This window comes from Triturus cristatus, chromosome 4_2 (genome assembly GCF_964204655.1).
Source record: "Triturus cristatus chromosome 4_2, aTriCri1.1, whole genome shotgun sequence".
NCBI lineage: Eukaryota > Metazoa > Chordata > Amphibia > Caudata > Salamandridae > Triturus > Triturus cristatus.
In genome coordinates this window covers 281,741,486-281,754,154 of record NC_140586.1, presented here as the reverse complement: position 1 = coordinate 281,754,154, position 12,669 = coordinate 281,741,486, and the positions used below count along the sequence as shown (strand labels likewise).

Sequence of the window (12,669 nt, the reverse complement as noted above, 5' to 3'; positions counted from 1 at the left end):
GATTCTGACATGGAAGATGAACAGACCATCACTCCGGGTCAACATACCGTGAGTAAAGATCCCCCTGTGCCCATTCACCCAAAACCTGTGGCTCCGGTATAATCAGAGCCCGAGCCCCAAGAGTTTCAGATGCCCCGCCCTCTGGCTTGGCTATGAAGCACCAGCCTTTGGCCTCGAGCCAGCCTCATTCCGGTGCCGAACCAACGTCTTCGGCACTGAAACTAGGCTTTGCCAGTCTCCAAGACACTGGCATCAAACACTTTCTACTCAGAAGTCCTCAGAACCGAAACCCGCCAAACACAAAGACCCGGAGCCAAAATCCACACCTAAAGCCTCGGAGCCAAAATCCACACCTAAAGCCTCGGAGCCAAAATCCACACCTAAAGCCTCGGAGCCAAAATCCACACCTAAAGCCTCGGAGCCAAAATCCACACCTAAAGCCTCGGAGCCAAAATCCACACGCCTAAAGGCTTGGAGCCGAAACCTGCTAAAAAGCACTGGGACTCAAAACACTTGGCGCCCAAAGATCCTCAAATTAAATCCACTCCATCCAAAGAACCTTTACCTGAACAGCCACCTTTGGATCCCAAACAAGAGACTCCGCATTGACCCTAAAACTGGACCCCTCCAGGTCATTTTGCCTAAAAAATGGAAGCTGGATCTCAGAGGATCATCCTATACCTCTGAAAAAGGACATGGGTACTAACCCTCATCCCCCTTACATACCTCCCTCTCCTAACCCAAATTTGATAATTACACCATCAAATTCACCACCATCACCTGACACACAGGACGAGGACAATGGGGATGAGGACCACTATGTGCCACATGACATACCACAGGACACTGATCCCTGGGACAATTATGATAAAGATCCAGACCAGGATAACGATCCCGACCTGTATCCCTCCAGACCCTCCCCACCTGATGATAACTTTGGTTTTGTGCAGCTTATTAACAGGGCTGCTCAATATCACGGAGTGGAACTACACTCAGACCCTCTAGGAGAGGATTTCCTTGTGGAGACATTCACACATTCACAAAGGTCTACAAACACCTTACCAATGCTCAAGGGCTTACTGAAACACACTGACTAAGTATTCAAAGACCCAGTTAGCGCCAGAATACTAACACCTAGAGTGGATAAAAATACAAACCCGCTCCTACAGACCCGGCACATATAAAAGGCCAGTTGCCTTTAGACTCTCTTGTTGTTACTAATGCCCATAAGGGAGCTAATTCTCAAACCACAGGCGACACCCCTCCTGATAAGGCGTCTCAACTTATTGATGCCTCACTCAAAAGAGTGGCTTTCCAGGCGGCTAACCATTGGCGTATTGCCAATGCTCAGGCACTGGTAGCACGCTATGATAGGGCTCACTATGACGAGTTGGAAAAACTCATGCAACATCTGCGGGATGAGTATAAAACGAAAGCGAGCGACCTCATCCAGGAAGGGAAGCTCATCACAAACACTTCTATAAAATGCGATCTAGATGCAGCAGAAACAGCATCCCGTGCTATCAACACTAGTATATTGTTACGCAGGCATGCTTGGCTTAGAATCTCTGGATTCAAGTAGGAAGTATAATCCTCCATACTTAATCAGCCCTTTGATAAAGAGCATCTGTTTGGACCATCAGTAGATACTTAATTAGAGAAAATAAAGACACAGAAACTGCAAAGTCCATGGGGGCCTTACAATTGCCTTCTAACCGGGGTCCCTTTCGCCGCTCCTTTCATAGTGGTGGCTCAAAAACAGCGTCCTCAGAAAATCCCTCCTCCTCGTATAAAGGTAACAACCACTCTAACTCCCCCATTTTAAAGGAAACTACAGAGGAAATGATAACAAGGGACGAGGCAGAGGTAACTCCACCTGCACTTCCCCTGCCAATAAGCAGTGACTTCCTCCGCTACCCCCGATCATCCCACCCCTGTCGGGGGACGTCTCTCACAGTTCCTACCGGTCTGGAATTCCATTACCTCAGACAAGTGGGTAAGACAAATAATCCAATATGGTTACTGCCTGGAACTTACCAGCACTCTGCCAAATGTTCTTCCAAGGCAACGTGTAATGTCACCAGAACATTTCACACTCTTGAAACAAGAAGTTCTCTCTCTTAGAAAAACTTGCGATAGAACCAGTCCCATTCCATCATCGGGGAACAGGAGTGTACTCCCTGTACTTTCTAGTTCCAAAAAAGGACAGCTCTCCAAGGCCTATACTAGATCTCAGACAGCTAAATCTTTACATTCAATCAGACCACTTCCACATGGTCACCCTCTGACAAGTGCTTCCATTGCTTCAACAAGGTGGCTTTCTATCCACTCTGGATTTATAGGACGCCTACTTCCATATTCCCATTCACCCAGCTCACAGAAAATATCTCAGTTTAGTGGTGGAAGGACACCATTATCAATTCAAAGTTCTCCCCTTCGGGGTAACTACGGCACCCAAGAGTATTCACCAAGTGTCTTACAGTGGTTGCAGCTCATTTAAGACAGCACATTCAGGTCTTCCCTTACCTGGACGACTGGCTAATAAAAGCCAAATCACAACACAGCTGCATACTCCACACTCACAAGACCGTACAGCTGCTTCACGACTTGGGATTCACAGTAAACCTCACCAAGTCTCATCTTCAGCCGTCCAACACACAAGCGTATCTAGGAGCTACAATAGACACTTGCAAAGCTCTAGCATATCCCAACCCAGTCAGGATACGCCATATGCGAAATCTCATTTTATAATTTAGCCCCAACACTCACTACCAGCCTGAGTGTTCATGCAATTGATCGGCATGATGGCTTCTTGCATTCTAATCGTCCCTTATGAAAGACTTCAAATGCGTCCCCTACAGGAATGCTTGGCATGTCAGTGGAACCAGGCTCAAGGTCAGCTAACAGATCTGGTGTTGGTAGACGGCCGCACCCATCGCTGTCTGCAGTGGTGGAATACACACAACCTTTCCAAAGGGCGGCCATTCCTCGACCCAGTTCCACAGATCGTGTTAACAGCGGACGCAGCACTCGATGGTTGGAGCTCATCTTCAAAAACACACTGTTCAGGGCACATGGACCCTACAACAGAAACAACTTCACATAAACTACCTAAAGCTACTAGCGGGTTTTTTCTGGCATTGAAAGCTTTTCAACTGCATCTAGTAGGCAAAGCTGTCTTAGTCCGTAGAGACAATATGACCGCAATGTACTACATACAAAAACAGGGAGGGACACGCACTCTACAGCTTTCACGTCTAGCTCAAAGCATATGGAAAGGGGCCATACCTCAAAAGATGTATCTCCTCGCGGAACACCTCCCAGGAGTAAACCACCAGATCGCAGATATGCTGTAGTAAAAAGCAGATCCACGAATGGGGACTACGTCCTCAAGTTCTGATCCCATTCTTTCAAATGTGGGGCTATCCAGAAATAGATCTGTTGCAACACACCTCAATGCAAAATGCCCATACTTCATGTCCAGTTATCCACACCCATCATCCAAAGGCAATGCGCTATGGATGAATTGGTCAGGCAGATTTGCTTCCGGTTTTCCACCTCTCCCGCTAATTCCATTAGTCGTTCGGAAGCTCAAACAGCAGTCCCCCCACAATGATACTAGTTGCTCCATCAGGGGCTCGACAACCCTGGTTCACAACCCTATTGGTACAATCAGTAGTTCCTCACCAAAAACTGCACCTCTCCCCAAGCTTCTCACTCAGAACCATGGAGAGATGAGACATCCAGATACCAGTCAACTCAACCTTGTGATCTGGCACCTGAAATCCTAGTTTGGCTACCTTTATCTCCCGCCAGACTGCATGACCGTCATTAAAGAGGCTAGACGCCCTACCATTAGAGCATGCTACGCTGAAAAGTGGAAGTTTTTTTTTTTTTTTTTTTTTTTTACTGCACAAACAATCAAATCAATCCACTAGATGTTTCAATCCAAAACATAATTTGCTACCTATTACACCTACAGCGTTGTCATTTAGACTGTACATCTATACAGTTACATCTTGCCGCTTACCTACAAAACAGACATTTGTCTGTTTCGCGTGCCCGCTATCAAGGCATTTATGGAAGGACTTAAAAGAATCATCCCTCCTAGACTTCCACCTTCTCCAATGTGGAATCTTAATATAGTCCTTACAAGACTCATGGGCTCACCATTTGAACCTCTGCACAAATGTGAGCTACAGTTTCTCACTTGGAAAGTAGCTATTCTTCTAGCCATCACATCTCTCAGAGTTGGTGAGCTCCAGGCACTAACTATACAAGAACCTTTGTTACAAATTTATCAAAATAAAGTGGTTAGGACTAATCCCAAATTTCTACCCAAAGTAGTTTTTGCCTTTCATCTCAACCAGTCCGTTGAGCTACCCATATTTTTTCCTCAACCAGACTTAGTGGTAGAACGTGCTCTTTAGATGTAAAAAGAGCATACTATATTACATTGAAAGAACTAGATCTATTTGAAAAACAAAACAACTGTTTGTTGCTTTTTCACCACCGCATAAAGGCAATCCCATATCAAAAGCAGGTATTGCACGGTGGATCGTTAAATGCATCCAAACATGTTATATTAAAGCTAAGCGTACATTAACAGTTCCCCCTAGGGCGCACTCTACACGCTAACTAGGGGCTTTTATGGTATTTAAAGGGAACATACCCTTAGATGACATCTGCAAAGCTGCAACATGGTCTACACCACACACATTCACAAAGCACTATTGTGTAGATGTGTTAGCGAAACAACAAGCTAGTGTGGGTCAGGCCATTTTAAGAACACTATTTCAAACCACTGCCACAGACACAGGTCAGCCACCGCTTGGTAGAGAACTGCTGTATAGTCTATGCTAAAGCATATGATCTACAGCTCGTATGCATTGAACGGAAAATGATACTTACCTAGTCTGCATCTGTTCTTGGCATATACAGCTGTAGATTCATATGCGCCTCCCCGGTACCTTTGTCTGTTGCAGTATCATCTAACTTGGATATAATATACATCCACATCTCTTTCTACTCTTACTAACTCCATCACCCTTGCAACCAAACAATCTGGGGATAGAGCTGATGCCCATGCGCACCACCACCGAAAGGAAGAGTCACCTACCTCGTGACTAAAGACTTCTTCGAACAAAAACAAAGTGCAAACATCTGGACCCATCACCAGATGGCGATCTATGCTAAAGCATCTAAATCTACAGCTGTATATGCCAAGAACAGATGCATACTGGGTAAGTAGCATTTTCCTTTCATCCGGGACCTATTTGACTTACAGACACCTTTGTGGTTCCAAAAAAAGCTCTCCCTTACCTAATTGCGTACAGGATTCCTTGGTGTATTTAAACCAAGTGTTTTTTTTTTAAGCCCTATCAAGCAGCAGGCTGTCCTTTGCTATCAGCTGATTCAGGGAGAGGGCGTCATTAGACCATAACCTGATCCAACCCAACAAAGGACGCAGAGCTAAAAGATCACTGAGATAACCCACCCCCAGTTCTTCATACACACACAGAGGGGGGTGCTCTGCGGGGCAGAGAGTAACTGCCTCAATAGTTTACCAGACACCTGAGAGATCAAAGAGCCATATGCCCCCAGATCTCGCTGCCTTTTGCAGCCTTAGAAGTACATTTGGCCTGATAGATCTTTGTCAGTCTTAAGAGGTTTACTGCCCAACCTTGATGCAGAAAGTTCTGTCAAATAGTTGGCCCTACATGTGCGTATTTTAGGCATTATATCAGTTGTGTATGTTGCCAGACCAAAATGGCATGATTAAACTGTAATGTTTCTAAAGAGCAAGCTCCGTTACCTCTTTAATAGAGTTTGAAAGTACACTCAGTTGTGGCTGATAAGGGAGCGGAGCAAGTAGTTAATAATTTACCCAGGTTAAAAAAACTGCTGAAGTGAGAATGCAAAGATAACTCTTTTACTCAACAAATTACTAAGTGGTCACAATAGCTCACCTGCCGGGGCTTCAGCCCAGTAAAAAAAAAATTCCTCTCTAAGAGGATTCTTCCTGATAACACTCGTGGTCCTGTGGTAGCTGATTATTTAGGTTGTATGATGGAACAACACAGGGAAATACTCTGCATGCCTTCACCATACATTTTTCAACCCGCATTGTTTTTAGAACGCATGTGTTTACAATGTATGCCTTTATCACTCATTGTTTGTGTGTATGTGTATATAGATGTATATTGTATTTGGGGGGGGGGGAGACCACCCCCGAACTTACCTTAAATGCATGGTAAAGGCATACGTTGTAAAAGCATGTGTTCTAAAACCATATGTGGTAAAAAAAAAAATGCGGGGTAAAGTTAAAATGTGGTAAAAACCACGCTAAAGGCTGTTTCCCATTATATAGCAGCTTTGTAATGCCGGTCAGCTGTTTTGTTTACTACTTTTGTCTGTTCATTCATGGTTTACCCCAATATGTGGTTTCAGGCAACTGCAGAGATGATATGACCTGTGTGAAGGAAGAGATCTTTGGTCCTGTAATGTCCATCCTACCTTTTGATACTGAGGAAGAGGTCCTGGAGCGAGCAAACGACACAACATATGGTCTGGCAGGTGGAGTGTTCACAAGGTATGCAGGGAGCACTTAATGAAGCACCTAAGTGGTTTCTGTGGAAGGGGATGCAGCTGCAGTGTAGCTGTATAATTCTTCGTGAGTCGTCTGATCCCTAGCTGCCAAGGCTTCCTGTCCTTACTAACCTCACCCCTGGGATTAGCAACTCCCTGCCTAAGACTTCTTGCAGCCTTGTGCTCCACAGGATGGAAATATCCTATAGATACGTGCTCGTAAGGGGGCATTGCTTGATGGAGCGGTCTTTGGGAAGTGGATGGCAAGTAAACGTATGTGCATAAATTGTTTGGGAGAAGGTTGGTGTCGAGTGGGTTTCAGAATTAAAACTGGTGAGTAAGCCAGTACACATTTGTGGATGGAGGTATCCTAGGGATGTTGGTGGTAAGTAGATTTGTGAACCAAGTATTTGTGAGTAGGTGAGGTCATGTATGTCAGAATGAAGGGGGGTGGTAACTGGATGATGGCTCCCTTGTGGAGGTGGCTGGTAAGCAGAAAAAGTGATTATCTGCAAAGATCTGGATACCCTTACCACATGAATCTTATTTCCTGTTTGTACACAGAGACATCCAGCGAGCCCACAGAGTGGTGGCAGGACTGCAGGCTGGTATGTGCTTTATCAACAACTACAACATGGGGCCCGTGGAAGTGCCATTTGGAGGCTACAAGAAGTCTGGTACGTCGCTCTTCGCGTTGGCAGGTTTCCTCTAGTTGAGAAGGGTGCATACGTTTGGTCTTGCAGATGGGGAAACTAGGTTGCTGTTAATATAGGAACATGACATTGATGTGGTCACTGGTCTGGACTTGATACTGTGCCTCAGGGAGTGTTTGATGAATATATTGGGGTGGCAGATTTGGCATCAAGCATGGCTAAGCAGTACAAAGTCCTTGTGTCCTGGTAAATACTGTGCACTTGGAATTTATAGCAGTGATTTGACCCAGGACTGGAATGATTCATTTGGTTTTTGATTGCTTCCACTCTCCAGCATTTATGAGCACAAACCTGATTCTAGAGAGTACTTTAAAGGACAGAATGTGTCTACTAAATATATACATCCTATAGTAAGCAGTGGAAAATACTTATTTGCGCGCTGCACATTTGACAGTCTCTGTCTAGGTTTTCTGAAAATATACACCTGTGGAGAGAGGCAAAACCTCAAGTAATTGAATGGAGTTTTTAAAGTCATGATGCCAGAGAAGCACACATACTTTACCACTATCTAGCAGTGGTAAACTGCTCCGATTTCTACGGTGGACTGGGTGTCTACGTATGAGAGTGGGTGTGTTAGTGACTGTATGCATGTTTAAATGGCTATGTAAATGACTGTATGGATTAGTAACTGGCAGTGTTATTGGGTGTTTGGGTGTGGAACTGGGTGTGTGAGGGACTATGATTTTGCAAATAGGTATGCTTGTTGCTGTATGGGTGGGTAACTGGGTGTGTAAGTGTATTTGTAACTGATTGCCTGTGTGTGAGTGGGTACAAATTGCATACTTTAAAGCGAGCACCCACAGCTAATTCCTAACACATTAATCACTGGCTTAATACAATACCTAGATTTTCAGTATAGCAATTCCTCTTCCTCCTTTGCTGCTCACTATATTTTAGTTAATGTTCTCATCTAACCTCTTGTCTATTTTGCCATCTACTACACTGTCTAGAAGTAGCAAAGTACCTAAAATGGCTACCCTTCCCCATGTGCTCGTACACCTATACTTAGCAAACCAGACCTCCTGTCATCTTTTATTTTTGTTACTCCACTCCTAAATAGTCACCATTTTTAACCCTTTCCGGGTTTCCAGGAAAGACGTCCAATCCAAAGCAGCATTCATCGCTGCCCCCGTGTAACTTTGCGGTGGATCCACATGAAAGACCTTAAAAGCATTCCACATTATTAATGTTTTTTAATTGTATTTCATTTTGTAAAATATTACCAGTTACAAGACATGCACTTCCTACTGAGAATTTACATTAGCCTGCTTTTCTGTTTTACACAGCAGTCCGTTTTGTTCTTTTACCTCTGTTTCCATAGTAACCACACTTCCAGTGGTCTCTGCCTACCAGTATCTGAAACTTTCACAAGACTTTCTCTAAAAAGCATTCTAGCTTCACACCAACTATAGCAGGTGTGGTTGACTGTTACCAATCCAAAGCATATTCCAAACAACATCTTTATTTTTATTTTTGCCCCGAGCCAATCACAGTGGTAGGTACGTTTTCTGTTAGTCACAACCTAATTTTAGTTCCTTGCACATCCCCACCATCCAGTCAAAAATGTTATTTTTTATTTTATTTGCTGTCCTCCATTTTAGCTGCCTTTCATCTTCAAAACTGCCTCATTCTGCTGCAGCCTTTCCCTGTGTCCACTTCCTACTTGTCTCCAAAATGACCAGAGTCTAGAATGTGGACCATAGTTTTGTGTTTTGGGCCAAAGAGAGTGCTAGAAGGGGTGCATTGACTTGGACCTAGGTTTATCTAATGTAGGCATTCAACGGGTTGGCCAGAGAAGATTTAAGTGACAATTACTGACTTTGGTTAAAAGCATTGCTGATTGCCAACATCCAAACGTCATGATTGTGCACTTTGGTGGCTGTGACGTAGGCACAATTACTGGGGTAGGACTTGAAATACTAATGAAGGATACCTTTGGCAAATGTTGGAGAATGTCAAGGCAGTATGTGGGGAAAAGTGACACTAATTTACAGAAGTAGCAGTGGTCAACCCATGTGTGTCAACAGATACAGAAATCCAGGAAACCGGTCAATAATAAGACCACATCATGGGCACAAATGTATGCTTCGATATGGACGGAATAGATTGAAAAGACTGAGTCCATTTAACATATGGAGGCAACAGGGTGTTCCTCAACAACTCCAAAGACTGCATCCTGGTCTATATTTAATTATCATCTACACAAAGGTTCTTGTGGGACTGTGAGTGGCTGTATGGGTCTGTGAGTGGGTGTGCGAGTGGCGTATGGTCTGTGAGTGGCTGCATGAGTCAGTGACTGTGTGTGTGGCTGCATGAGTCAGTGACTGTGTGTGACTGTGTGTGAGTGCTTGTGTAGGTATGTGAGAGGGTGTGAGGCTGCCTTTGTGGGACTGCGATTGTCTGAGTGGGTCTGAATGTGTTTTTTGTTTGGTTTTATTTCCTCCCCAGAGCGCATCTATTTGCGATGCTGTCATTAATTTACACTGCCCAGCATAGGTCCCCCCCTGACACACCTCTAACACACCTATAGGGTCAGGGTACCTCTACCATGACCCCTTTAATCATTTTGCAGATAGATTTTTAAGACCACAATCATTCCCAGATACTTAAAATTGCTCATGCAACTTCCTGATGAGGCTGTGGTCAGCCAATCACAGCATTGCTGGTGGCGCGTGACTTTACAGGTCCACTGTGAGGGATCTGTGGATGGTCCTCGTCCTTGGATCTACAAATTTGTTTTTCTTTGAATAACTCTGCACCTACTGAGCTAATTTACACCAAATCACCAAAAGGGCTCTTTCTGGACCAAGAGCTATCTCTCTGCCAAATTTGGTGTAATTTCATTCAGCAGTTCAGGCTGTAGTCTTGTTCAAAATCCCTATGGGGATATTGCATGGGAGACTAACATTCTGTTCGAGAAATATGAGCTGCAGATCACACACTGTGCATAGATCGCCATCTGGTGTTGGGCCCGGATGTTGGCACTTTGTTGTATTGGAACAAGTCTTTGGAAGTCACAAGATGGGTGACTCCTCCTTTGGACAATAGTGCACATGGGCATCGACTCCATCTTCGATTTGTTTTTTTTCCGCCATCTGGCTCGGATGTGTTTGTCGCGCTCCATTTCGGTGTCGTTACCGTTCTCCTTTTCAACGCGCAATCCTTCACCCATTTTTCAGTATTGTTTCGATCGCGTTTCCCATTCGACGCACATCTCTCAACTTGAATTCTTCGATTCCAATCGTCGATGCAGGCCTTCGGGCCTAGCTGTGCCATTAGGCCTTTGGCTCATGGAAAGGACTCCTTTCAAAAAGTGTCCTCAATGTGGATCCAAGTTTCCACACGCCGATCTTCACGAGGTGTGTAACCTCTGCCTTTCGCCCGAACACGAGGCCAAAGACTGTCCAGCTTGTGCCTCTTTCCACTCCAAGAAAACAATTCGGGATCGTCGAGCTCTAAGAAGCATCAACATCGATACCGGACGATATCTTCCAAGAAGGCATCAATGTACCGGAGCACCTCGAAGAGGGCAACATTAGCGCCTCTGACGTCTAAGACATCACTCCCGGCCAGCGGGTCATAAGTACCTATGTCGGTTTCTCCCCCCCCCCCCCACACACACACCACAACCATTCACAAGAAGGCTTTTTTTCACAACTTTACCTTCGGGCCTAGGTGCACACCGGGACAAAACTTCCCATGCCCCACCTTTTTGGGCTCGGCAAAGGAGTAGGTACATAAACCTTCAGGCCACTCTGGATCGAGTCCGCCTACTGTCTGTACCGAAAACCCATCCCCGGCACCGAAGAAGAAACCACTGTTTTCATCCACACTGACACCTGGTTCCACATCGGCGCCTTCGGCACCGAAATGTGCTGGTACAGACGTCTCTGCCCCGAAAGAAATCGTCGGAACCAGCCAAACAACCGGTTTCAAAGACTGACGCTCAATCTTCTAAAAAAAAATCATCGCAACCAAACAATCAACCGGCTCCAAAGACCACTGGCGCTCAACCTTCGGATCCGAAAAAATCAACGGAACCAAAGAGTCGGTTCTGACGACCCCCAGCAGAATCCAGGAAAACTCACGATTCCAAGCCTAAGCAGCAGAAAACCACTCCAAAACCTGTGCCACACAAACAATCGGACCCGAAAAAATCAACACAAACGGCACACTCCTGAGGAGGAGCTTTTTCGGCCTTATCCAACCCAAAAAACTCATGAAATAGACCCAAAGACAGGTCAACCTATACTTAGTCCATCCAGGAAAATGGACAAACCTGTACCAGCTCCACGCCCAAAGAAGAGACATTGTCACTTCTCCTTTAAGAATTCCTTCTCCACCTCCCCCCCCCCCCCCACACCACATCTCTCCTATGCCATCTCCAGTACCCTCACAATCTCCTCCACCACAGGATGACCCCTCCGGGGAGGAAGGGGATAATGACCCTTTAGGGGAACCTAGTCACCATAACACCCCAGAGGACCCGTGGGAAGATTATGGCACACCCAATGTCCCTAATGCACCACAAGATGTCTACCCATCTAGACCATCCCCTCCAGAGGACACTATAGGGTTCACTCAGTTCATACACAGAGCTGCAGAATACCACGGTGTGAATTTGCACACAGACCCTGTAGAAGAGGATTTCCTCATGGACACTTTTGCACCATCTCAAAGGTCCACTTCCATTCTCCCAATGCTAAAAGGGGTAATCAAACGCGCTCCTGAAGTGTTTAAAGATCCTGTAAGGGCTAGAGCCAAATTACCCTAGGGTGGAAAAGAAGTACAAATCTGACCCTGTTTACATTAAAGGGCAACTACCCTTGGATTCCTTAGCCCTTTTCCTGGCGTTGGCGACTACTAACTCCCAAACCACAGACTATGCTCCACCTCCTGATAAGGAGTCAAAATTGTTGGACGCAGCTGGTAAAAACAGCGTCCCAAGCAGCCAACATATGGAGAATTGCCAACACACCGGCTTTGCTGGATAGGTACGATGGGGCACACTATGACGAGCTAGAGGCTCTACTACAACACCTTCCAGATCAATATAAAACAGGAGCCAATGATCTCATCCAGGAAGGCAAACTCCTAACTAATACCTCCATTCGTTGCACTCTGGATGCTGCAGACACAGCATCCCAAGCTATTAATACCAGTGTCCCTTTACGCAGACATGCGTGGCTACACATTTCGGGCTTCAAACCCGAAGTTCAAACTACCATATTAAACCAACCGTTTGACCAGGAACACTTATTTGGGCCTAGTGTAGATTCATCTTTAGAGAAGATGAAAAAAAGATACCGACGCTGCCAAATCATTGGGAGCTTTGCAATCGCAAGCTCCCAGAAGTTCCTTTTGTCGC

The 12,669-nt window shown here is 45.3% G+C and overlaps 1 protein-coding gene across 1 annotated transcript in view; it reads left to right on the top strand.

The window, feature by feature from the left end:
- Positions 1–12,669, top strand: part of ALDH9A1 (aldehyde dehydrogenase 9 family member A1) — a 128,525-nt gene that overhangs the window by 100,375 nt on the left and 15,481 nt on the right. Inside the window, exons 9-10 of the mRNA XM_085601515.1 lie at positions 6,451–6,592; positions 7,153–7,265. Of these exons, the coding sequence (XP_085457641.1) occupies positions 6,451–6,592; positions 7,153–7,265 (255 nt within the window). The remainder of the gene's footprint in view (positions 1–6,450; positions 6,593–7,152; positions 7,266–12,669) is intronic.